The sequence below is a fragment of the Salmo salar genome, chromosome ssa06 (genome assembly GCF_905237065.1).
Source record: "Salmo salar chromosome ssa06, Ssal_v3.1, whole genome shotgun sequence".
Classification (NCBI taxonomy): Eukaryota; Metazoa; Chordata; class Actinopteri; order Salmoniformes; family Salmonidae; genus Salmo; species Salmo salar.
The window spans coordinates 68,486,047-68,513,189 of NC_059447.1; the positions used below are offsets into that span (position 1 = coordinate 68,486,047).

General features: G+C 43.4%; 2 protein-coding genes across 3 annotated transcripts in view; both read right to left on the reverse strand.

Moving 5' to 3' along the window:
• Positions 1-244: 244 nt before the first annotated feature.
• LOC123743334 (uncharacterized) lies at positions 245-3,335 on the reverse strand. The gene is made up of 2 exons (XM_045719527.1): positions 2,630-3,335; positions 245-1,192 (listed from the first exon to the last, which is right to left on the reverse strand). The coding sequence occupies exons 1-2, from the start codon at positions 2,720-2,722 to the stop codon at positions 245-247; spliced, it is 1,041 nt and encodes a 346-aa protein (XP_045575483.1). The 5' UTR covers positions 2,723-3,335.
• An 18,672-nt stretch (positions 3,336-22,007) lies between these two features.
• The window catches only part of LOC106607929 (potassium channel subfamily K member 2), a 50,034-nt gene continuing 44,898 nt past the window's right edge, over positions 22,008-27,143 (reverse strand). For both annotated transcript variants that reach the window (XM_014205409.2, XM_014205411.2), the window contains exon 7: positions 22,008-25,557. In XM_014205409.2, the coding sequence (XP_014060884.1) occupies positions 25,207-25,557 (351 nt within the window). In that variant the 3' untranslated portion in view covers positions 22,008-25,206. The remainder of the gene's footprint in view (positions 25,558-27,143) is intronic.

The following is a 27,143-nucleotide window of genomic DNA, read 5'->3' on the forward strand; positions in this document are numbered from 1 at the left end:
CTTGGCCGACTGATCGAAGATCCAAGGAGGGCACAGTCTCTTGAGTCTCTCAGTGAGAATTTCAAACTAAAGTCCAGTCTTTGTAGGCATTTACAAACATGTATTAACTAAGGAGGTAGGCTCCACCAACTTTCCTCCTACTGAGTGTAGGTTTGCCCTCGAAGCACTCAGTTGCCTCCCAGGGTTACCCGCTAGCTAAGCAAAGAACACCGAGTCACAGTCTTTGGGTACCCATGGCGAGGACTTATCTTACCTCCTCTTGGTCTTCAGCAGGAATCAAGATCACCAACCTCCTCACATCCCTGCGAATGACGATTTTCGTGTGCATGGTAGAGTCCTTTCTCCGGGCCCTGGGAACCATGGGAGCAGGAAGACCCATGCAGGTTGTTATGTCCGCATCGCGGACAACCCCCTTCTCATCTGGATATGTTGTAGCAACCCGGCCGAGCCGGAACTGCCCCCTCAGAGCGTTCTGGTCCGCAATCCAGACTACGTCTCCAACCTTGATACTTCTCTCTGCTCGGTGCCACTTGTGTCGTATGAACAAGTTTGGTCCTGCCAGTTCGCTCCATTTCTTCCAGAACCTGTCGACTCCAGCCTGGACAGCACTCAGCCTGCGCCAAGAGCGGGTTTCCATGTCGATTCCGTGTATGTCACCTCCCTGTCCGGTGCGCCCCAGGATAAGGGAGTTGGGGGTCAAGTACTCCACTGAGTCCTCTTGTTCCTGTGCCCTGGCGTCGATGGGTCGCTCATTAGTCAAGATGGCTGCAGAGTAGAGAAGGGTCTGGAACTCCCCCCAGGTGTTGCAGCCAGTTGTTCCGCCAAGACTGTTAAGAGCTCTTTTAAGGAGCTTGACAGCTGCCTCTGCTGCTCCATTCCTGTGTGGCGAGTCTGCAGGATGAAAGTCCCATTGCCATTCTGTGCCATTTCTGGCAGCCTTGTCTTCAACGGATCCCTTCTGCAAACATGCCAGGTGCTTGTGTAGCTCTCTCAGAGCAGGCCTGGCTCCCAAGAAGTTTGTGCCTCTGTCTGACCATAGCTTTTTGGAATGCCCCCTTAGAGCAGTGAACCGGGAGTAGGCCTGAAGAAAGCTCTCAGAAGACTGGTCGTCGATGAGATCAGCATGGACGGCTCTGGAAGTCATGCAGCAATACACGACTCCCCAGACCTTTTTCTTGGTTCTTTTCTTAACCTGTTAGGGCTAGGGGGCAGTATTTGCACGGCTGGATAAAAAAATGTACCCGATTTAATCTGGTTACTAATCCTACCCAGTAACTAGAATATGCATATACTTATTATATATGGATAGAAAACACCCTAAAGTTTCTAAAACTGTTTGAAGGGTGTCTGTGAGTATAACAGAACTCATTTGGCAGGCAAAACCCTGAGACAGATTCTGACAGGAAGTGGATACCTGATGTGTTGTATTACCTTTAAACCTATGCCATTGAAAAACACAGGGGCTGAGGAATATTTTGGCACTTCCTATTGCTTCCACTAGATGTCACCAGCCTTTACAAAGTGTTTTGAGTCTTCTGGAGGGAGATCTGACCGAACAAGAGCCATGGAACGATGATGGCCCATTAGACACCTGGCGCGCGAGTTCATGTTGGGTACCCTCGTTCCAATACGTTATAAAAGAGAATGCATTCGTCCACCTTGAATATTATTCATGTTCTGGTTAAAAAGGCCCTAATGATTTATGCTATACAACGTTTGACATGTTTGAACGAACGTAAATATATTTTTTCCCATCGTTCATGAAGTGAAGTCCGGCGGGCTTAGATCATGTGCTAACAAGACGGAGATTTTTGGACATAAATGATGAGCTTTTTTGAACAAAACTACATTCGTTATGGACCTGTGATACCTGGAAGTGACATCTGATGAAGAGAATCAAAGGTAATGGATTATTTACATAGTATTTTCGATTTTAGATCTCCCCAACATGGCGGCTAGTCTGTATCGCAACGCGTATTTTTCTGGGCGCAGTGCTCAGATTATTGCAAAGTGTGATTTCCCAGTAAGGTTATTTTTAAATCTGGCAAGTTGATTGCGTTCAAGAGATGTAAATCTATAATTCTTTAAATGACAATATAATATTTTAGCAATGTTTTCTAATTTTAATTATTTAATTTGTGGTGCTGACTTGAATGCCGGTTATTGGAGGGAAACGATTTCCTGAACATCAACGCCACAGTAAAACGCTGTTTTTGGATATAAATATGAACTTGATAGAACTAAAAATGCATGCATTGTCTAACATAATGTCCTAGGAGTGTCATCTGTTGGAGATTGTAAAAGGTTAGTGCATAATTTTAGCTGATTTTATGGTTTTGGTGACGCCTGTCTTTGAATTGGCACAACATTACACACAACTCTTGTAAATGTACTGTCCTAACATACTCTAAATTTATGCTTTCGCCGTAAAACCTTTTTGAAATCGGAAAACGTGGTTAGATTAAGGAGATGTTTATCTTTCAAAGGGTGTAAAATAGTTGTATGTTTGAAAAATTTGAATTTTGACATTTATTTGGATTCAAATTTGCCGCTCTTGAAATGCACCTGCTGTTGATGGAGTGCACCATGGGTGGGACGCTTGCGTCCCACCTAGCCCATAGAGGTTAACAGCGTCCCTCACTTCAAAGGGTCCAAAGAGGTCTAGTGTAGTATACTCGAATGGGTTCGCTCTACTGGTACGTTCCTGAGGAAGAGCGCTCATCACTTGCTGGCAGAGCCGGGCTCTTTGCAAGTGATGCACCTGTTGACCACCTTCTTCACTGTCCTCCGACCTTGCACAACCCAGGCCTTTCTTTTAGTGTGCAGCAGTGTGGCAGCCACCCCTTCATGATTCGCTTCGTGAGCTTCCCTCGCAAGCAAGGCCCCCAGCCACGACCGGAACGGGATTAAAGGTACAGCGGTTCCGTCTTCATTCCAAGACTGGACTCTACCACCACAAAGTAAGAGTCCATTGTTGTCATCTTTCATCACAACAAGGCGGTTTAAGGTCGTATCCTGAAAGTTCACGCCGTCTTGGGCTGCAAGGGCTAGGTCTTGGAAAGCCGCTGTTCTCTCTCCCACAGACAGCCTGGGCCCCCTCACCTCCCAGTTTGCTGAGCTCGAGGCTTGGTAGCTTGTCCTCAGCCAGGATTCTGCCGCTCTTCGAACCCAGGCGATTGTTCCACACAATTTAGACAAGCTACTGAATCGTTCGGGCCCGACAAGGCGCACTAGAGCTACACCCCAGGGCTTCCTCTTTGGCCTCTCTACTGCTGGAGTTGGACCTTGGTCTTTCATCTGTGGTCGCGGTGCGGAGTCTTGCAAGTCTGCCCCAACATCAGTATTGCTGGGGTCTGAGAACTTTTCTGCCTGAGACCTGGTGACGACAGCTGAGAACGCTCTTCTCTGCAACCTTTTAACGTCATCAGCCACGCTGGTCACTATCTCACTGGCTGTCTTCACAGGCCACTCAGCCTCAGGCCAACTCAGGAACTCTGGGCCTTGTTGCCACTCTGACCCTTCATCGAGTTCCTCAGGAGTTGCTCCCCTTGTGATGATGTCTGCTATGTTCAGGTTGCCCTCAATCCACCTCCAGTCTTCCACTGGTCCAGAATTCTGGATCTCTCTGATGCGGTTAGCGAAGAAAGTTTGGTAGCCATAGCTATCCTTGTGAATTGCTCCCAGGATTGTTTGGCTATCCACGAAGTGGACCCAGCGTGCGACCTTGATGCGGCAGTGCTTTACAAGGTATTTTCTCAGGCGGATCGAAAAGACAGCACCACATACCTCTGCCTTAATCACGTTTCCTTTCTGGTTGAGAGGGGTAAGCTTTGCTTTTGACTCAACCAGCCTCACTACGACCCCATTCTGCGTCTCCCAACGGAGATAGAGCACCACACCGTAGGAAGCCTCACTCCCATCTGAAAACGTGACTCCCATTGGATGGCCTATGGCTCCAGTTGGTGTGAGGCTTCTTTCGAACCTGATCTGGGCAAGTCTCACATATTCTTCGAGGAGTCTTATGGAAGCCTCTCGTAGTTTTGGTGAGAGTGGGTCATCCCAAGTGTCCTTAACTGGACTGCTTATACTCGCTTCTTGGTAAGCTTCTCTCACAAGCATAACCCCTTTCTGCTTTGCGGGTGTGGCAAGACCAATGGGGTCGTAGAATCCAGCGATCTGGCTTAGCAGCATTCGACGGGTCAATGGGTTTGGAGTTTTACCTCTGACTTCCTCTTCGCGCAAATCAACTCCTGTTCTCATCTTTCCTCTCTTCTTTGAGAAATTTACAGAGGTCATCACACGAAGTTTGTCGGTACTGGTTCATAGCCGACTCCAAGTGCTTTGCTCTCTTCGTCCCGCATCTGGTTGGGTAACACCAGCGTTTTGGGCACACTCACAGTTGTCTTACTGATACTGGCATCAGTTGTGGTTGTAGACCTCCCACTTTGGCCTGATAAGACCCATGGCTTAAGGGAGAAGCCTCCAGCCTTTAAGATCTTTTCCACTCCTTTGGTGATTTTCTCCAGTATCTGCAAGTCATTGTGGGACGTCAAGATGTCATCCACATAACTATCTTCTACCACAACTCTGCGCTCCTCAACCATGGCTGCAAACTGGGGCAGGTTGGCTGTTTCTCTCATTGCCACCTGGGCGATACAACCAGCAGGTTTATCGCCAATGTTGACCCTGACGACAGCAAAGACTTCGATCACCTCCTCAGGATTGTCTCTCCAGAGGAATCTATGGAGGTGTACTTCTTTGTCTTCTAGCCAGACAGAGTTGTACATTTTTTTCACATCGCCCAGTGCGGCGTACAACCCAGTCCTGAATCTCAGAAGCACGCCCCTTATCTGATTTAGGACATCAGGACCCTTGTACAGTAGGTCATTTAAACTTATTCCCATGAATTCTTGGCTACTGTTCCAGACAATTCTTACAGGGGTAGTGGTTGAGTGAGGATTAGGAGCAACTAAATGACTGATATACCACTTAGGTCCCTTCCAGCTATCGATTTCCTCCTGGGTGACTTTAACGGCAGCCCCTCTTGAGACCATATCGTGGATTTGCTCTCTGTACGCAGCCTTCCATTCCGGCTCCCTCTCCAGTCGTTTCTCAGTGTTTAAAAAAGTCGCTTCCACTGCACGTCGATTGTCAGGCAGTGTTGTGGGGTCTCCTTTCCACGGGTAAGCTGCGTCCCAGTGAGGGGATTCGCTGTGCTTGTCAGCTTGCACGTAGGTCAGACATTCCTTTATTTTCTCCGTCTCTTTCCTCTCCTATGGTCATTTCCTTGCCTCCAGGGGGGCACCTACCGCATCTGCAGCCACCACACTGAGGATCACAGGCGGCGCCAATACTGTCCCACTTGAACCATTCAAAAACTTCTTTGTTGGTAGTTGCAGTGTTTCGGAGGATTGCGTCTTCTTCCACCGAAACTCCACTGGGTCCTCCCGTCTTCACGAGAATCTCTTTGTACGCCCTTGAAGCTGTTCTCATTGACCTAGCGAAATGTGTTTCAGACCTGTGCACTGCTAGGTCTATCACTTCAAAGAGGTCAGGATGCGTTCCACCAACAGCCTTCCCAAGGGGACCATCCCAGAGGACGAGGTCTCCAACTACTCTGACTGGCTGTGGGACAAGGCGACCCTCTCTGTGGCTAATCAACAGGTCGATCTTTTCGGGCCGGACCAAGTCCTTGAGTTGAACATTTGGAAAGAACTTCTGCAGTTGCTGTGGCGTGACAGCTTGGTTCACCTTCGCAACATCTTCCAAGCCGTAACAGAGGAGTTTGTGCTCTGCTATTGTACCTCTGGGAGTTTTTACTCTCAGCCTCAGGGTATACTTCATGGTAGTAATGGTTTTCTCCATCCCTCCAACACCTTGGACAATCAACTTAATGTTCTCACCATTTAGCTTGAGACGCTCTGCTGCTTTATTAGAGATATAATTAGTATCTGAAGCGAGATCAATCAACGTACCGACTAGCTGGCCAGAGTTTGTCGTCACATCCAACAGCATCATTATGACAGGGCACTCTTTTGGCTCACAACCAATGCTAGCACACACTTTTGTTGTGATCTTATTTGAAAAGGCTTCTTTGAACTCTGCTCGCACCTCTGGAGAAAGTTTGGCAAGGAGCTCCTCCTGTTTGTTGGTTAGTCCAAGCCCCCGTTTCCCCAATTTTGCAACGCTCTGCTCTCCGCTCTTTTCCTCTTTCTTCTTGATCTGTGACTTTGGACAGAGCAAGTAATTGTGGTCTGAAGAGCCCTCTTTCTGACAGTCATCCTTTGAGCATAGATACTTTTGTGTGCAGCCGCCATCGTCACCATGAAGGCGCAAGCACTTAAAGCATGCTCCTGCTCTCCTAAACTGAGCCTTCTTGCCTGTCAGATTGAGCTTCTTGAAGACCTTGCAGGCGAACAGCCTACCTCTGTGCTCGTTGTCTCCACATGTGATGCATGAGCTTGGTTGAGCGCCCTTTAGGGTGTTTCCTGATGTGGCTCTGGTGAATGCCCTCCTTTCTTTTTTCTTCTCGCTCGACCTCTCAGTATTGTCCGCCAGGCTAGGCTGTAGCTGGTCTAGCTCCTCGAGAATGTCCTCCTGCTTCTTCAAGTATTGCAGTCAAAGTGGTTGCGTGGTGAAAACCCGCTTCCAGGGTCATTTTTGTGTTATACACTTTTCTTTCAGGGAGTCAGGAATCTTACTTTCAATCGACTGCACAACCACTCGGTTCTTCACAGCATCTTCCTCCCCTAAGACTTGTAGGTCACGAAGAGCTCTCTCCACAGCTTGAATCAGTTCGATTGTCTTCCTTGGATGGTTTCCTTTGATGGGGCAAAGTCCTTGCACTTCTTGTGCAATCAGCAGCACTATTTTTGGCTTATTTCCGTACTTGTTGTCCAGGAGCCTGAACACGTCGTTGGCGGATCCACAACTGGACAATACGAGGTCCCTCTTGACTTTTTCATCTAGGCTTCCCAAGAGATGGAATTTTCTCACATTTTCCAATCCATGAGGGTTTCCCAGACGTTGCAAGTCCTCCCATTCAGCTTTCCAGCGGTAGTAATCCCTCATATTACCAGCAAACATGGGCAAGCGTGCACGTTCTAGGCTGATCTGGGGCCTGTAGTTGTAAGTCCCAACTGGCTCCTCCTGCTCCACAATTTTCACTTTTCCCAGTTTCCCTTCGTCGTCGGATTGAGAACCGCCTTTCCATGCCCACTCATCCCACAGTTTTTCACACCTTTTCTTCAACTTCCGGATCTGGTTCTTTGACTCTGTTGCCTTGGACCGAGGGATCAAATCTTTCCACTCATCCAATCCTCGTTCGAAGTTGTTGACCTCCCGTTCCAGGTTCCTATGAATCAATTCACATTCCCTCCTGGTCATATGGTGGTGATCGGTGTCCTCGGCCTGGTCCATGGCTGATCCAGCCTCTTCAGTGAGGGTGGTAATTTCTGCCTCAGCGAACCTTGTCCAGAAGCTGATCAGGATGATTTGTTCAGTTTCATCAAACTTACAGTCACATTCTGCTGTTTTTCCGTCAATGTTTTCCGCCTTCTTTTTGGCTTCATCATCGTCCACTTCTCTCAGGGCCGTGGCATACTCAAACCCTGCATCTCTGACTCTGGAGTGATCCACTTTAAAGTTCCTCCACTCACTTCTCATTTCACTTTCCCCCAGTGCACTAGCTCTGGAGGTGAGGTAATTGGCTCTTCTAGTGAACGCAGTCTAGGCTGCTGACCGCTTCTGTTTTAGCCTCTCCAGCTCCTCCTCTGATGCTGCCATCTTGCCAACTTTTCTAGCGTTTAACTCAAGCTCAAGTGTTTTCTGCCAACTGGGATTTTAAGTAGTCCTTTAACTGTAGACTCTATCCTCTTCTTGGCTTTCACTCATTAATGATTTGCCTAGTAAGTCAGCAGATGAGCAGACAGCTTTATGGGTGGACTGTTTGCTTATCAGAAGTTAGTCTCGTGACGAATGTTCTAGCACTTGCATTATCCATGTAAAGGAGAACCGTAGTTTATGACTGTTCGGATTTTTCGTTATTTAGCCCTCCGAAAAAGCTCACCAGGAAGCACACAATGTCATGACTCGTGTTTTGTCCTTAATTTTATTTTAAATCAAATGACCACAGGTCATAAACCTGAAATACAACAAACAAGTAATGACAATATATTATTCAGATATATTATTTAGTATATATAATAATAATAATAATAATAATGTAAATAATAAATCAAAATAAGCCTGCAACACCATCAAAGATGTGGCGAATCTGGCTTAAAACAGCACCGACTACATCACCCAGAATGCCCAGCGCCAGAGGAGCATGCGCACAGTGACTCTGCCGTCACAGGTTGCTATGGACGCTGTCACAGGACACAGAACCCATGCCACCTCCAAAGGATTTACACACAAACGCAACACTCCACCATGGATCAGCAAACCAAACCACCGCCACCAGAAACCAGCAGAGTGCTCCGAACAATCAGCACAATGCAAATGGCTGATAATAATAGCCTAATGCTATATAGCATCTGGTTCGCTGAGCTACCGCACCCAGCGAGCTACAAGTTACTCCCGGCTAACTAACACCGACACAGTGAGGTAAACGTTCAGTGCACAAACATCAATGCTAGACTGAGTAGTTCACAGTTACATACCAAAAGGCTGTGTGCTCCTGATGATTGTCTACGGTGAAGTGATTACCAGGTGCTGTAATTTACATCTCTAGTGAAGCTGCGCACGTGCACATAACATATTACATTTACATTTTAGTCATTTAGCAGACGCTCTTATCCAGAGCGACTTACATTTCATTAATTATATATATATATTTTTTTCCCGTCCTGGCCCCCCGTGGGAATCGAACCCACAACCCTGGCGTTGCAAGCACCATGCGTTGCAAACACCATGCTCTACCAACTGAGCTACAGGGAAGACATATCCGAGCATCTAAGAAACTTAAGGAAATCACTCGTTCCCCATTTAAAGGAACACATCAGACCCATTTGCTTCTCTTTTATCTATTTATACATATATATTTTTTTCTTTTCCTGAGTGAGCTAGAAATCTCAACAATTACCAAGAAAGGCTAGTGCCTACCATACCCAACCAATGACATTAATACGCTAACAATATATTTATTTTACAACAGGCCCACTTATAACCAATGTTAAACTAAATATAGAGCACACAATTAAAAAGACAGATTGAACTGAATGTAGTCAACGAAAATGTTTCAAGAGAATGAAACAAAACAAGTTTTGCATATATATAATAATAATAATAATGATAAAACAAATTATTATAAATACGAAGAAAAATAAAAAGCCCTCTGAACAGCCTCAATTCGTCAGGGCATGGACTCTGCAAGGTGTCTTAGGTGTTCAACAGGGATGCTGGCTGGATGTCCTTTGGCTGGTGGACCATTCTTGCTACACACGGGAAACTGTTGAGTATGAAAAACCCAGCAGCGTAGCAGTTCTTAACACAAACCGGTGCACCTGGGCCCTACTACCATACCCAGGTCAAAGGCACTTAAATATTTTGTCTTGCTCATTCACCCTCTGAATGGCACACATACACAATCAATGTCTCAATTGTCTCAAGGCTTAAAAATCCTTCTTTAACCTCTCTCATCCCCTTCATCTATACTGATTGAAGTGGATTTAACAAGGGACATCAATAAGGGATCATAGGTTTCACCTGGATTCACCTGTTCAGTCACCTGCTCAACAGAAAGAGCAACTGTTCTTAATGTTTTTATACTCAGTGTAGATGCATTATTTATTATAAAGGACCCCCCCCCTCCCCCAGCACTCCCAACTCAAACATCATCCCGAGGCTATGCATAGGCCTAGTCTGTATGTCTGTCTGTCTGTCTGTCAGGGGAATATAGCTTCCCTCGCTCGCCTGGTGCTGCAGATACAAAACATTACCCAAGCTCTCAGCCCTAATGAACTGTTTCTATAGCAACCACCGTGCTGTCTCCTGCATCTCTCAGACACAGAGAATTGCTAAAAGGGTCGTTCCACCTCAAAAAATTCCACCACCCTCCCCCCCCCGAGTATTATTTCTTCATCCTATATAATGTATACCCAGTGAATTGGTGATTCCCCCCGTTCAGATAAATTAGTCACTGAAGTTGTCCCATCCTATATCCTGGCTGCCAGTTCCTGATCTTTGATAACATCATGTGAAGAGTTGCTTGAAGCGTGACAAGAATGAGGGATGGAGGAATACAACAGTGCTGAGGCAGAGGGCTCATAGAGAGGTTGACTGGTTACTATTTTTATCTTAGTGTGGTGAGCTTTCTGGCACCCAGTTGCCGTGGCTCACCCAAGTGGGTGATTCACAGAGTGGAAGAGGAAAAGTCCAGTGGCTATATAACTCAGGCTGATTCCCAGACTTGCCCTCTACAAGATCACCAGCAGACTCCATCGCCATCATTTACCATCCTCTGCCCAGCTCCATCCGCTCAAGTCATGAACTGACCCTCCATCTGCAGAGGATGTAGCTTTCAAAGACTTGGCCTCTATTGGTTGACCTTCTGTCATGATATTGTGCTTGTTTGTTGTTTTGTTGTTCCAAATTGGATGTTAAATACTATATTTGTTGAATATTATATAACTGCTATACATTAAAATGGCCAATTTGGCTGTGATCAATTAGCTTAATTTCTCAGAGATCTAATTATATTTCAATAAAATGATCTTGCAGGAATGTTAATCGTAACTGTTTTTAACTACAGAAAGGATTTCAGAAACAATCTGAGTTGGTGGGTGTCATGGCTTGCTGAAATGACATGGAATGACCCAAAAATGAAAAGTCACTTGTGGAAATGTTGGAAGAACAGAGCAGTTAATAAAGATGACATCAAAACACAAACAAGATACTGAATGAACCACATGAATTAACCATGTGGATATGCCCGGAAGACAGAGTTAATTAAAACAATGGCTCCAGTAAAGTGCTGTAATGTAGGGGCCACAATGCGGTATAACATCTCATAACATGTATCTGATTCCTAAAATAACACCCCGACACCAGCCCATGTTCTATCTAGCCACCCAGTAGGTGGGCTTGGGCAGAGAGAAGGTCAGAGGACTATTCATCCTCTCAGCATGGGAGGGGACCCCACAGCCCCATGGACAGCACCATGGACACCCTGTCACAGGCAACATAAAGGTCAAACAGTCAAACACACCACTCGTCCCCTGCAGCGGAAGAGTAGCCATGTTTAACGTTACAGTGCCTTCAGAAAGTATTCACACCCCTTGAATTTTTCCACATTTTGTTGTGTTAAAGCTTGAATTTAAAATGTATTACATTTAGATGTTTTGTCACTGGCCTGCACACAATGCCCCATAATGTCAAAGTGAAATTATGTTTTAGTATATTTTTTAAATATTTTAAATTAAAAATTCAAAGCTGAAATGTCTTGAGTGATAACTATTCAACCCCTTGGTTATGGCAAGCCTAAATAAGTTCAGAAGTAAACATTTTCTTAACAAGTCACATAATAAGTTGCATGGACTCACTCTGTTTCACCATGAAGCCAATGGTGACTTTAAAACAGTTAGAGAGTGTAATGGCTGTGATAGGAGAAAACTGAGGATGGATCAACAACATTGTAGTTATTCGACAATACTAACCTAATTTAGAGAGTGAAAAGAAGAAAAGTTGTACAGAACAAAAATATTGCAAAACATGCATCTTGTTTGCAACAAGGCACGAAAGTAATACTGCAAAAAATGTAGCAAAGCAATAAATGTTTTGTCTTGAATATAAAGTCTTATGTTTGGGGCAAATCCAATAAAACACATTACTGAGTACCACTCTTTCAAGCATAGTGGGAGCTGCATTATGTTATGGGTATGCTTGTAATCATTAAGGACTGGGGAAAGAAACGGAATGGAGCTAAGCACAGGCAAAATCCTGGACAAAAACCTGGTTCAGTCTGCTTTCCACCAGACACTACTTTCCAGAATTCACCTTTCAGCAGGACAATAACCTAAAACACAAGGCCACATCTATACTGGAGTTGTTTACCAAGAAGACAGTGAATGTTCCTGATTGGCCGAGTTACAGTTTTGACCGAAAATCTACTTGAAAATCTATGGCAAGACCTGAAAATGGTTGTCTAGCAATGATTAACAACCAATTTGAAAGAACTTGAAGAATTTTGAAGAGAATAATGGACAAATGTTGCACAATCCAGGTGCGGAAGGCTCTTAGAGACTTACCAAGAAAGACTCACAGCTCTAATTGCTGCCAAAGGTGATTCTGCAAAGTATTGACTCAGGGGTGTGAATACTTAGTAAATTACATATTTCTGTATTTCATTTTCAATAAATTTGCTAAAATGTTGGTGCTGACATCTTCAGGACAGGAATACCGGTTTACTTAACGGAGGAATAAACACACATGTTCATCATTGGTGTTTCAACCAGAACGGGGGGAAATGCACTTTATTTATTTTCGCACATGCGCAGTCATACATCTCTCATAGGGCATGACTGTACCAGTGTAAGAACACAATTCAACAACATATTAGTCCACATGCCAACACCCCCACTTGCTCTTATACTGTACAAGTCGTATTCAACCTAACTTTATCAACACATTTAGCTTACAGTTATTCATCTCATAAATGTCAGTTTATATTCCAAACATGTAACCCAAGAATTTTTCATTTTTGAACTTCGTTACAGGTTTAGTCAAAACATCTGCAGCCATGTCTGCCGTTGGACAATATTCAATACTTATTTTACCATCACTGAGTGCAGATCGAATGAAATGATATCTGATGTCGACATGTTTACATCTCTGACGACATACTGGGTTCTTTGACAGAGCAATTGCACCTTGGTTATCTTCAAAGATTGTTACTGGTGTATATTGGCACTCACTATCCATCTCGCCCAATAACTGTACAAGGTACAAACTTTCTTGTGTAGTAGCAGCCAGTGCCATGTACTCTGCTTCACATGTAGATAAAGCTACTGTTGGCTGCTTCTTAGACCTCCATGAAATGACAGGTCCACATTTAGTTAAACTAAAACAATACCCTGTTATGCTTCGTCTGTCACTTTGATCTGCTGCCCAATCAGCATCACTATATGCTACGAGGTTGAGTTTTTTCCACCCCCTTTTTGTAACACAACTCCTGATTCATTGTTCCCTTCAAGTACCTCAACACATGTTTAGCTGTTATCCAGTGTTGCTCTTTTGGTTCTGATAGGTATTGTGACAGCTTGCTGACAATCCAACTGATATCCGGTCTTGTACATGTCATCACATATATCAAGCTGCCTATCACTTCACGATACCTTTTTGAATCAATAAGTTCACCATCACCATCAAAGTTTAGTTTTTTTTGTTCACATGGTGTTGACCTTGTCTTACAGTCTGACATACCAAACCTTTCCAGTATCTTTGTTATGTACCTTGTTTGGTTCATCGTTATTTTCCCTTCACTTTGTGTAAAATCAATGCCTAGGGAAATGTCCAAGCCTCCCAAGATCTTTCATCTTAAATTTTTCACTTAACATTTCTTTTACACTTGTGAGTGAGTCACTATCACTAGCAGCGATAATTAGATCATCGACCCAAATTATCAAAATGATCCTTTCTGTTGCAGTTTGTTTGTTATAAACACAGTGATCAGCTGGGTTCTGTGTAAAACCATTTTCACTAAGGTGATCATGCAACATTTTGTTCCAGTTCCTTCCTGACTGTTTCAGGCCGTACAGTGACTTGTTCAGTTTGCAGACTAGTTGCTCACCTGTATCTGACCTGACTTCAAAACCCTCTGGTTGCTCCATGTACACTTCACAGTCAATAGGAGCATGTAGATATGCTGTTTTGACATCCATCTGATGTAACTCTAAGTCATACTGAGCTGTTAGCTGCATCAAACAGCGTACTGATGTCATATTTGCAGTTGGAGAAAAAGTCTCCTTATAGTCTATTCCTGCCACTTGACTATACCCCTTTGCAACATATCTTGCCTTGTATGTCTCAGTCTCATCTGAATTGTTTTTGACCGCGTAGACCCACCTGCCCCCCACTGCATTTTTACCCTCTGGCAGTGTGGTTAATGTGAATGTATCATTTTCCCTAAGGGAATCCATCTCCTCCTTCATAGCAGTAGCCCAAATCTCTGATTTTGGTGAAATCATTGCTTCTTTGAAGGTTTGTGGTGCATTGCACATTACTCTGTAGCAGTAGTCAACACTAGGTGATATCTGGTCATCACATTTCACTTTACACTCATAGTCTTTTAAGTACTGGGGTTTCTTCCTCGCTCTGTCTGGATATCGTGGACTCTGACCATCTGAAGTCTCAATTTGCACATCTTGTGTCTCTTCTGAGTTTTGATCTGCCATCTTGGCTTTCGGCATGGGGTTTTCAAATCTCTCCCCATGAAGATCATCACTGTTTTCCAAATCTGTCTGAGTTTGGTGTTCGACTACACCTTTTGTAACACACTTGACTAATCTGTTTTTAAGAACTTTCCCAGTGTCTGGGTAGTAGACTAGGTATGCTGGACTATTTTTATCATACCCGACAAAAATACCCTTTTCACATCTTGAGTCTAACTTTTTCTTGTTCTGTCTATATGCATAGCAAACAGATCCAAATTCTTTCATCTTTGAAAGATCAGGCTTTCTCCCAGTAAACATGTAGTGTGGAGTCTGTCCTACACGCTTATTGTAACACCTATTGCGAATTACTGCAGCAGTCATTACAGCATATGTCCACAAGTTCTTTGGTAGGTTGCTTTCAAGTAGCATGCATCTTGCCATTTCGAACAGTGTTCTCCAATTTCTCTCAGCGGTCCCATTTTGATGGGGTGAGTAAGGGGCTGAAGTTTCATGTCTTATGGCGTTCTTACTGAGCAGTGACTGGAACTCTTTGGCTGTGAATTCTGTGCCATTATCTGACCTGACACACTTTATTTTCCCATAAGGGGCCACATCAGCAATAAACTTCTCAGTAGCTTTTACAGTATCACTCTTTGCTTTTAGGAAATACACAAAAACTGCCCCTGAATAATCATCAGTAAATGCTAGAGTATATCTGAACCCATCTTTCGCCTCTGGCTCAATAGGGCCAGCCAAATCAGTGTGCACAAGCTCAAGAGCCGCTTTTACCTTTTCATCAGGCTCTCTGTTTCTGCTCTGAACAAATTTTCCCTGAGTGCAGATTTCACAGTTGAGGGTAATTTGTCAATCTTACCTGTGATTTTCATTCCCTCTGTCACATTTTCTAACTTTGACACATCCTCAAAATTACAGTGGCCAAGAATTTTGTGCCATGTGTGAATATCATAGCACCCATGATATCCATCATCATTTTCATCACTTACAGTGTTAAGATAGTAAAGTCTATCGTACTCCTTGATGTCAAAAGTGGTACCGTTCTTGTGGATGAGCTTGTTACACCCCTGTCGAAAGTTGACTGAAGCTCCGTTGGCTGTCGCTGCTTTAACAGAGAAAATGTCCTGTGGAAACGACGGCACGTACAGCGCCTTCGTCAGCGTTGTTTTTACCCGACGACCCGTGTTGTCTCTCAGGTAAACCTCCGCTGCACCTCTCCTCTCCGCGACACCATTCGTTCTTGTTCCGTCAGCCAGCTCCACGGAATGTTTTTCCGGTTTGAAAGTCTCGTCAAACTCCTTAAACTTCCCGATGTCCGTGACTATATGTGACGTTGCTCCCGTATCAACCATCAGCCCTTTCTGTTTCAGTCCACTAACCTGACAGTCACTTATTCTGAATGCAAATGTGTGGCTTTCAGCATCTGTTGCTTGTTTCACATTGTCTCTTCTTTTTCGTCTGCAATTTGCGTCAGTATGAGTGGATCTCTTGCAAAAACTACACCACTGTCTCCGTTCTTTGCGCTCTCCAGTAACGGTACATTCCCGGGCCTTGTGCCCTTTCTGGCCACAGTTGAAGCAGGTTATCTCGGTCCCTTTATCTCTCCCTCTTGGCCAGCTAACTTTAATGTTACTTGCCTTCATCACGTTGTCGTCAGTGGAAATGGCGCTAAACTTCTCGGTGCTTTCATAGCTCCTCAACTTGGTTTTGAACTTGCCAAAAGTTGTCGGCTCGTCACTCTGCGTAATGTGGATGGCAAACGGCTTAAATGATTCGGGCAAACCTTTCAGAATCATTGCAATCAACAGCCCATCACTTAAAGTCTCTTCAGCATTTCTCAGTGCTGTAATAGCCGTCTCAGCACGAATGATATAGTTCGTAACACTTTCGTCAGCGGCTTTCTGAAGAGAAGTTAGTTCAGTGTAGAGGCTAATCACACGTGGCTTCCCTTTACCTGCATAATGTTCCCTCAATATCTTTAACGCTTTTCTCCCATCATCTGCTGCTTCTCTCATTATCAGGGAAAGACTTTTATCATCCAAAACCTGTATCAATTCGGCGTAGGCTTCTTCATTTTTCTCTCCGTCTTCTTCATCTTCATCCACGCTCAATATGGCGGCCTTTAGCCCAAGCAAACGCAAGTGCCCCAAAAACTTTGTCTCCCATAACTCGTAGTTTTTTTCATCTCCGTCGAAATATAATCTATTCCATCGGCTTCCATGTTCCCTCCTGGGCCCATAACCTGTTGGTGCTGACATCTTCAGGACAGGAATACCGGTTTACTTAACGGAGGAATAAACACACATGTTCATCATTGGTGTTTCAACCAGAACGGGGGGAAATGCACTTTATTTATTTTCGCACATGCGCAGTCATACATCTCTCATAGGGCATGACTGTACCAGTGTAAGAACACAATTCAACAACATATTAGTCCACATGCCAACAAAAACTTCTAAAAACCTGTTTTCACTTTGTCATTATGGGGTATTATGTGTAGATGGGTGAAAAAAGAAGAAGATTTAATCCATTTTGAATTCAGGCTGTCACACAATAAAAGCAGTATGTCAAGCAGTATGAATACTTTCTGAAGGTACTGAGTGTACAAACAATTATGGACACCTTTCTAATATTGAATTGCATCCCCTCTCTTTTGCCCTCAGAACAGCCTCAATTCATTGGGGCATGAAGTCTACAAGGTGTGGAAAGCGATCCACAGGGATGCTGTCCCATGTTGACTCCAATGCTTCCCACAGTTGTGTCAAGTTGGCTGGATGTCCTTTGGGTGTGAAAAACCCAGCAGCGTTGCAGTTCTTGACACAAACCGGCGCACCTGGCACCTACTACCATACCCCGTTCAAAGGCACTTAAATCTTGTCTTGCCCCGTCGTCCTCTGAATGGCACACACACAATCTATGTCTCCGTTGTCTCAAGGTTTAAAAATCCTTCTTTAACCTGTCTCCTCCCCTTCATCTACACTGATTGAAGTGGATTTAACAAGTGACATCAATAACGGATCATAGCTTTCACCTGGATTCACCTGGTCAGTCTATGTCATGAAAAGAGCAGGTGTCCTTAATGTTTTGTACACACAGTGTATATGTCTGAGAAAAATGTTGTTAACAAGTCCAAATGTGCCTTTTTGAAGAATTATGTGTTTTGTCCTGTTTCCAGAAAGCTGGTATCACAGTGGTTGGTTGAATAGGGCTCTTTAAGGACCCAGTAAATAGGTTTTTAACTATACCACAAGTCTAGTAACACATTTCCAAACCACTAGTTTTTATTGATCTTTAAAAAAGTGTGATGTATCTTGCTGCATCAGTTTTACTGTTCCTTTATTGTTGTGTTACTGTTGTTCTCAGCAGTTATTTATTCGATTAGCAGCTTTCAAACTCGGCCTGTGAGATAAAAAATGAATCAAGCCGTGTTTTTCCCCTCCATTTGAGCTGCTGTGACCATTAACTGAATCTTGAGGCTATTGTCTGTAGAGGATGAAAGCAGGGTGACAGTGACAGTCAGAGGTTTTCTCAGAATCAAAAATGTCTCTTCCTCTCGTTTCTTGGAACTTGGAATTTGGTGAAGAACCCTATTGTCTGAGCATCAATGAAGTCACTCTGAAACAGTTTGAGTGGCCTAAAGCTACCTCACAAAGACCATTGATGAGAACATAAAACCTATACTCTCCATTTCATGAGATGCTCTGTTGCTTGTGCTATACATGACTGCATGGTATTGCATTTTCCTAACGAGGCAGTTTGGCAATAGCAAGTGTCACGGTGCTAGCATTTCCCGTACATTGCCTCCTCTGGGTTTGGAAGCAGTGGCTGGGAAATGTTTTAAATCAATGGACAGCATCTAGCTTAGCAGAGGCCTGTCTCATGACTAAAGGAGGTAAAAGTTAAAGAACCAAATCTAAGTGTCCAATAATGAGCAGAATAATAATGTTTTAAAAGACTCTCAGTGATGTAGAAATCAAATCAAACCTTCCTCCTCTATGCCCCCCCCCCACACACACACACACACGCACAACCACACACACAGCGCTAGCATCTCTCAATCTAACACCAGCTTGTCTTGACTCGTCCTCAGATGATCCCTGTCTGACTGAGCTTGACACATCCTTTTCAGTCTGATGTGACAGAGTACAAACACATTAAGAACTCAGTCAATCACTCACCCTTCAATCAGTCATTCAATCAAGTCTAGACAGGAAGTAAAGGCTTGGTTCGTGTGTGTGTGTGCGTGTGTGGATTGTCATGAAGTGAGGTATGTCAAGTATGTAGGTCATTGTAAAATACAGGTAACTGCCAAAAAGAATGGAAACACTTGAGTAATTAAGGGTTCTGGCGGCTCTGTTATGGTGTGGGTGTATTTTCCTGGTCTGATTTAGGTCTACTCAACCCCTTAGAGAGCAAGGTAAACGACAGTAAATACACAGCCATTCTGACTGATCACCTTTTCCTGATAGTGGATGACAATGCCCACATCCACGGTGCACGAGTGGTCACTGAATGGTTTTTATGAGCATGAAAACGATGTAAACCATATGCCATGGCCGTCTCAGTCACCGGATCTCAACCCAATTGATCACTTATGGGAGATTCTGGAGTGGCGCCTGAGACAGTGTTTTTCACCACCATCAACAAAATACCAGATGATAGAATTTCTCTTGGAAGAATGTGTTATCCCTCCAAAAGAGTTCCAGACACTTGTAGAATCTATGCATAGGCGCATTGAAGCTGTTGTGGAGGCTCGTGGCGGCCCAACTCCGTATTAAAACACTTTATGTTGGTGTTTCTATTATTCTGGCAGTTGCATATACACTACCATTCAAAAGTTTGGGGTCACTTAGAAGGTTCCTTGTTTTTGAATAAAAAGTACATTTTTTGTCCATTAAAATAACATCAAATTGATTACAAATACAGTGTAGACATTGTTAATGTTGTAAATGACTATTGTTGCTGGAAACGGCTGACTTTTTATGGAATATCTAGCCTTCATTTCTCATAACAAGAATAGACTGACGAGTTTCAGAAGAAAGTTATTTTTTTCTGGCCATTTGTAGCCTGTAATCGAACCCACTAAAGCTGATGCTCCAGATACACAACTAGTCTCATGAAGGCCAGTTTTATTGCTTCTTTAATCAAAACAACAGTTTTCAACTGTGCTAACATAATGGCAAAATGGTTTTCTAATGATCAATTAGCCTTTTAAAATGATAAACTTGGATTAGCTAACACAATGTGCCATTGGAACACAGGAGTGATGGTTGCTGATAATGGGCCTCTGTACGCCTATATAGGTAGTCCAGCCGTTTCCAGCTACAACAGTCATTTACAACATTAACAATGTCTACACTGTATTTCTGATCAATTTGATGTTATTTTAGTGCATTCGGAAAGTATTCAGACCCGTTGACTTTTTCCACATTTTGTTACGTTACAGCCTTATTCTAAAATAGATTAAATCGTTTTTTCCCCCACGTCAATCTACACACAATACCCCATAATGACAAAGCAAAAACTGTTTTCTATAAAACTGAAATATCACATTTACATAAGTATTCAGACCCTTTACTCAGTACTTTGTTGAACCACCTTAGACAGTGATTACAGCCTTGAGTCTTCTTGGTTATGATGCTACAAGCTTGGCACACTTGTATTTGGGGAGTTTCTCCCATTCTTCTCTACAGATCCTCTCAAGCTCTGTCAGGTTGGATGGGGAGCGTCGCTGCACAGCTATTTTTAGGTCTCTCCAGAGATGTTCGATCGGGTTCAAGCCCAGGCTCTAGCTGGGCCACTCAAGGACATTCAGAAACTTGTCCCGAAGCCACTCCTGCTTTGTCTTGGCTGTGTGCTTAGGGTCGTTGTCCTGTTGGAAAGTGAACCTTCAGCCCCATTCTGAGGTCCTGAGCACTCTGAAGCAGGTTTTTTATCAAGGATCTCTCTGTACTTTGCTCTGTTCATGTTTCCCTCAATCCTGACTAGTTTCACAGTCCTTGCCGCTGAAAAACATCCCCACAGCATGATGCTGCCACCACCATGCTTCACCATAGGGATGGTGCCATGTTTCCTCCAGACGTGACGCTTGGCATTCAGGCCAAAGAGTTCAATCTTGGTTTCATCAGACCAGAGAATCTTGTTTCTCGTGGTCTGAGATTCTTTAGGTGTCTTTTGGCAAACTCCAAGCGGGCTGTCATGTGCCTTTTACTGAGGAGTGGCTTCCGTCTGGCCACTTTACCATAAAGGCCTGATTGGTGGAGTGCTGCAGAGATGGTTGTCCTTCTGGAAGTTTCTCCCATCTACACAGAGGAATTCTGGAGCTCTGTCAGAGAGACCATTGGGTTCTTGGTCACCACCCTGACCAAGGCCCTTCTCCCCCAATTGCTCAGTTTGGCTGGGCGACCAGCTCTAGGAAGAGTCTTGGCGTTTCCAAACTTCTTCCATTTAAGAATGATGGAGGCCACTGTGTTCTTTGGGACCTTCAATGCTGCAGAAATGTTTTGGTACCTTTCCTCAGGTATGTGCCTTGACACAATCCTATCTCGGAGCTCTGACATGCACTGTCAACTGTGGGACCTTATATTGATTGGGTATGATTTGGAAAGTCCCACACCTATCATTTGAATTTACCACAGGTGAACTCCAATCAAGTTGTAGAAACATCTCAAGGATAATCAACGGAAACAAGATGCACCTTAGTTCAATTTCGAGTCTCATAGCAAATGGTCTGAATAGTTACAGTATGTACAGTATATAAGGTATTTCAGTTTTTTTTTTTTTTAATACGTTTGTATACTGTACAGTAAGGCAGCTGAGGTTGAGCATCTGTCTGATTAGGCCTGTCTCTGTGGACAGGGCCAGGGCGAACATCTCAAGTTTTCTGCTAATGCAATGTTCTTTTTTCCCACTGTTCTGATGCAATGCTTGGATGATTAGGCTCTGTACACTGTACCTATGAGGTCACATAGAACATGTTCTCCCGCATCACACACCTGTGACTCAGAAACCCAAATAATTACATCATCTTACTGAGGATTGTCTTCCCCACTCACAATGATATCTGAGGGAGACTTAAAGCTTATAGCAGTTTGGTCAAAGCTACAGTAGGGTCTATGTTCTTCTTCATTTTTAGGCACGGCCATTTTCAGAAAGGATTTATACAGAACAAAGGACAACCAGCTGGGGTTAGAATCACAAGCATTAGCTATTGCATTTACAACTGACATTACGTAATGCCATCCAGCAATCTGCAATAACAACCTTTTATGTATTGTATTGTATCTGGTCAAGGTCTAGAGACTGAAAGCTTGGTACGGTATACTGTCAGTTTGTACATTTTATTTGGTCACATTGAGTTCCCTTTTCCTGTTAATTGCATTCTTCTGGCTCTGAGTGTTGCTTTCTGTGCAGGAACAAAGCATTGACCTTGAGAGTACTTCATATAAAAATACTTTAAGGTTGTCGTGGTCTGAAGAATTCACACATAGACATTAACACATTTCATGCTAAATGGAAAGATTGTCGTACAAACCTCTTATTGGAAGCAAAGCACAGCTGGAAATATATATGCATTTACAAACACTGGAAGTAATAAATAAATTAACATGCAACATGGCGTTATATACACATCCGTTTATTAGAAATAAATGAAAGAACTAACTGTTCTTTTCTCTTGATATACGTTGTAATCATCGAGACAACTTGAATGCTTCCGGGCACACATACATCACAATGTTAGATCATGAGCATGTTTACATTCATAATGACTCCCAATATCCATTTCTATATAAAAGGCTGAGAAAAATTCAAAATGCTTGAGTCTGGACATTGATGCAAACCACAGACGTGATTATGACGTGTCTTTACCCTTGAAAAATGATGTGACAATACCAAGATCCTTCAGGGGGGGGATGGAAAATGATTAGTGATGATCACATATACTACACGTATGCACACACACACACACACACACACACACACACACACACACACACACACACACACACACACACACACACACACACACACTGAATCCCCCTGTGGCTGTAGATATGCTTATATAATGTGATGCACTAGTTTTTCTCTGGTGGTGACAGGACTCCTTACAGTGCCTGTCCATCATACAACAGTCCGGGCAGAAGTCGTACAAGTGAACTCCCATGGGCCTCTGCTCTGAGCTGTGTGAGCATTCTCCCTCATAACCACACTGATACTGGACTGTCCCAATACTGATAAATAGCTTTCTACTGTATCCTCGTCTCCTTGTTCGTCATGATCACTTGATTTGATAGGATATGGCAGATTATAGCTATGGGGGAAACCTTTTTGACATCAGGGGTCATGAAGGAAAGCTAAGGAGACAAGGAATATACACCATTTAAGAGTATTAGGACACTTCTTGGAAATAGGACAAACCTGTCATTGGCTGAATTTCCCCCCCAGTAACACATGATTCCCTTTTATACTGTACTGTACACATAAAATAGTGCCGTAATGGCAATGATGCCTACTCAGATTTGTACTGTAAATAAACATTTGTTTCTGCAACATGCTCTCACAGTTCCACGTCAGAATTAAACGCTCATCCATGTTACTCAAACGTCAAAATTCAAAGTTGTTCCAAATGTCAAATTTCAAAGTGTTTAAAGGTTACGGTTAGGCATTAACTCCGGAATCTTAAAGTTAGGCATTAACTCTGAATGGTTAAGGTAAAGGTTTTGGATAGGTTTAAAACAAAAATCTACAAAACTACTTTCTATCTCTGGATTCTAATATACAACCTTTGGCACTGGAAGCAGATGGATGAAAGAGATTTTTGTTTTAAGCCTATACCAAATCTCAAAAACAACTTTCTATTGCTGGATTCAAACATGCAACCGTTAGCACTAGAGGCAGATGCTTACACCCATCCGCCATCCCTGTCCATAATGCCCTAGCAAAACCGAAAACTACTTGAAGGTTACAGCCCTCACTGTTGCCCCTAATGCTCGGTTTCCATGTCATCTCCCGAAATCTGCAGACATGGGCTCCCGAGTGGTGCAGCAGTCTAAGGCGCTGCATCTCAGTGCTAGTAGGCGTCACTATAGACACCCTGGTTTGAATCCAGGCTGTATCACAACTGGCTGTGATTGGGAGTCCCATAGGGTGGTGCACAATTGGCCCAGCGTCATCTGGGTTTGGCTGGTGTAAGCCGTCATTGTAAATAAGAGTTTGTTCTTAACTGACTTGCCTAGTTAAAGACAGGTTAAATAAAAAAAATGGCTGGGTTTCAAATACTGATTTGTATCACAGGTGACCTGGCTGCTTCAAACATTCATACTTTCAGTTAACAACCATTACTCTGTTCAAAACTGAAAGTTAAATGTAAACCTGTTTCTTGATGAAATGGGCATTTGTAAGACACTTTGCTCTGTATTGTATGATGTACATGTGTGATGTTTTGGCAAGATATGACATTAAAAATGTGATTGGAAATAAGAAAGCACAGAATAAATAATACAGTAAGACACATTAAAGTAACAATCCAGGTAATTTCTTCATTGCATCCCCCTTCATTCAAGTAACAATCCAAGTCATTTTTTCATTGCGTCTCCCCTCAGCCTTATAACACATTGCATAACCAAGCCCATAACCATGCCAATAACCACACCCATTACCCACACACCCAATCAAAATAAAAAGTGAGTAAAATCATAAAATGGGCCTGATTTGTATAAGAAAATACAATATATGTATGTCCCAAATATATTTCTATTCAACATGGTGAATAGCCTGTCAGAGGAGAGAACCCGGGTTGAACTGTTAAATCTCCACTTCAAATGGTCAAAGTTCATATCCTTCCATGCACCTTCTCCTTGTTACTTGATGTGTTGCTGTGTTCTCTAAAAGACGCATAAATAATGTACAAATATTCTCAAGGATTGCTTAAGTACGATTTAAGACTTGATAACGACCCAGATAGATAAGACTCAGTCCAACATGCACCGGCAATCCAAAACACTGTTCAAAGTGTTCTTCCATTATTTAAGGCACTAGGAATATTCCTTAGGTAAAAAGCTGCATGTCCTTCTTGAAGGTAAAAAAAATGATCCAAACATTCTGCTTTAAAACTGTAAGCGGTGTCATTACTGAAAGCAAGGCATCAAATAAATGCTGCCCTAGTAGTCTGAATACATGAACCATACAAAAGTGTCAACTGAAACGAAAAAAGACACAATCTTGGAAATACATCAAGTGCATGCTCCGTAAGTTTGGTGATTATTGATGCCTCCTGGTGAGAACCTAACACTTGTTGGGTAAAAGGCCTTAGAGAAAGTTTCATCTTGGATGATACAGTGTCGGACAGTGAAGAACCTCTTCATCTGATGCAGACTTCAGAGCCTCTCTGTGTTTTCAGGTGGAGTGGGAGCATTAATGCGTGTGTCTCTCCACAAGCTCCATTAATTAGTGTGTGTGTGTGTGTGTGTATTTGTGTGTGATGATCGATCTACTGTAAGTGATGATCGACCAGTGTCTCTCTCCCTCACAGCACTCAATCGATTACTGCACAGCCTAGTGTGTGTATGCATCTCATCACCTTTGACGAACATGTGTGTGTGCATGTGTGTATGTCTGAAAACTCACCTACAGTATGCATGAGATCTCAGCTTGAAGTGTCTATCTGTCTCTCCAACCAGCCTCTTAACCAATGAGCACAAGTGTGAGCATGAACACACAAGCGTGTGTGTGTGTGTGTTAGTCTCACTTAATGATCTCCACTGATGACCATAAATGTGTCTCACCTCCATGTCCCTTCCACAACCCCGGTGTCTCATCACTAGAGGCTCTCTATGATGGCTACCTCAGCGTAGTCCGGACTGAGTCCGTTCAGGTAGAGTCCACTGCCATTGCGGGCCAGGGCTCCAGGGACAGGAGTGAGGGAGAGAGCCAGGTTGGGGTAGGCCTCCCTCTCATCCCCTGGCCCCAGGTTCACGGACAGCGTCCTCCTGCCCGGGGTCATCTCCTGGGTGATGGGGTTGAGGCCCAGCTCTGAGGACAGTCGACGCTTAATGGAGGCGGCACGCTCAAACTTGTTGGAGATGTCTACGCTCAGGCGCCGCCGTGTCTCCTTGAACTCAGCCGACACGTTTGCCGTCCACTCTGCTGCGTGGATCCGGAACTCCCCTACCTACAGAAAGATAAAGAAAGAAAGAAAGAGAGAAAGAGATAGAGAGGGAGGAGACTTTCCCCCAGATTCATCAAGAATTCCTGATGTATTTGACCTATTCAAATACTCTTTATATACACAGTACCCGTCAAAAGTTTGGACATACCTACTCATTCAAAGGTTTTTCTTCATTTTTACTATTTTCTAGATTGTAGAATAATAGTGAAAACACCAAATTATGAAATAAAACATATGGAATCAGGTAGTAACCCAAAAAGTGTTAAACAAATCAAAATACATTTTTGATTTTACATTCTTCAAAGTAGGCACCCCTTTCCTTGATGACAGCTTTGCACACTCTTGGCATTCTTTCTTTCACTCTGTGGTCCAACTCATCCCAAATGATCTCAATTGGGTTGAGGTCGGGTGATTGTGGAGGCCAGGTCATCTGATGCAGCACCCCATCACTCCCCTTCTTGGTCAAATAGCCCTTACACAGTGTGTTGGGTCATTATCCTGTTGAAAAACAAATGATAGTCCCACTAAGCACAAACCAGATGGGATGGCGTAGAACCCCCACACCATCACAACTCCTCCTCCATGCTTCACAGTGGGAACCACACATGCGGTCACAAAGACACAGCGTTTGGAACCAAAAATCTCAAATTTGGACTCATCAGATCAAAGGACAGATTTCCACCAGTCTAATGTCCATTGCTCATGTTTCTTGGCCCAAGAAAGTTGCTTCTTATTATTGGTGTCCTTTAGTAGTGTTTTCTTTGCAGGAATTCGACCATGAAGGCCTGATTCACACAGTCTCCTCTGAACAGTAGATGTTGAGACGTGTCTTTTACCTCAACTCTGTGAAGCATTTATTTGGGCTGCAATTTCTGAAGCTGGTGACTCTAATGAACTTATTCTCTGCAGCAGAGGTAACTCTGGTTCTTGCTTTCCTGTGGCAGTCCTCATGAGAGCCAGTTTCATCATAGCGCTTGACGGTTGTTGCGACTGAACTTGAAGAAACTTTTAAAGTTCTTGACATTTTCTGGATATACTGACCTTCATGTCTTAAAGTAATGATGGACTGTCGTTTCTTTGCTTATTTGAGCTGTTCTTGCCGTAATATGGACTTGGTCTTTTACCAAATAGGGCTATATTCTGTATACTACCTCTACCTTGTCACACACAACTGATTGGCTCAAATGCATTAAGAAGGAAAGAAATTCCACAAATTAGCAAGGCACACCTGTTAATTGAAATACATTCCAGATGACTACCCCATGAAGCTGTTAGAGAGAAGAGTGTGCCAAGAGTGTGCTAAGCTGTTATCAAGGCAAAGAGTGGCTACTTTGAAGAATCGCAAATATAAAATATATTTTGATGGGTTTAACACTTTTTTGGTCCTACATGATTCCTTATATGTTATTACATAGTTTTGATGTCTTCACTATTAATCTACAATGTAGAAAATAGTAAAAATAAAGAAAAACCCTGGAATGAGTAGGTGTGTCCACATTTTTGACTGGTACTGTATATATATATATATATATATATCACAGGAGGTTGGTGGCACCTTAATTGGGGAGGACGGGCTTGTGGGAATCGCT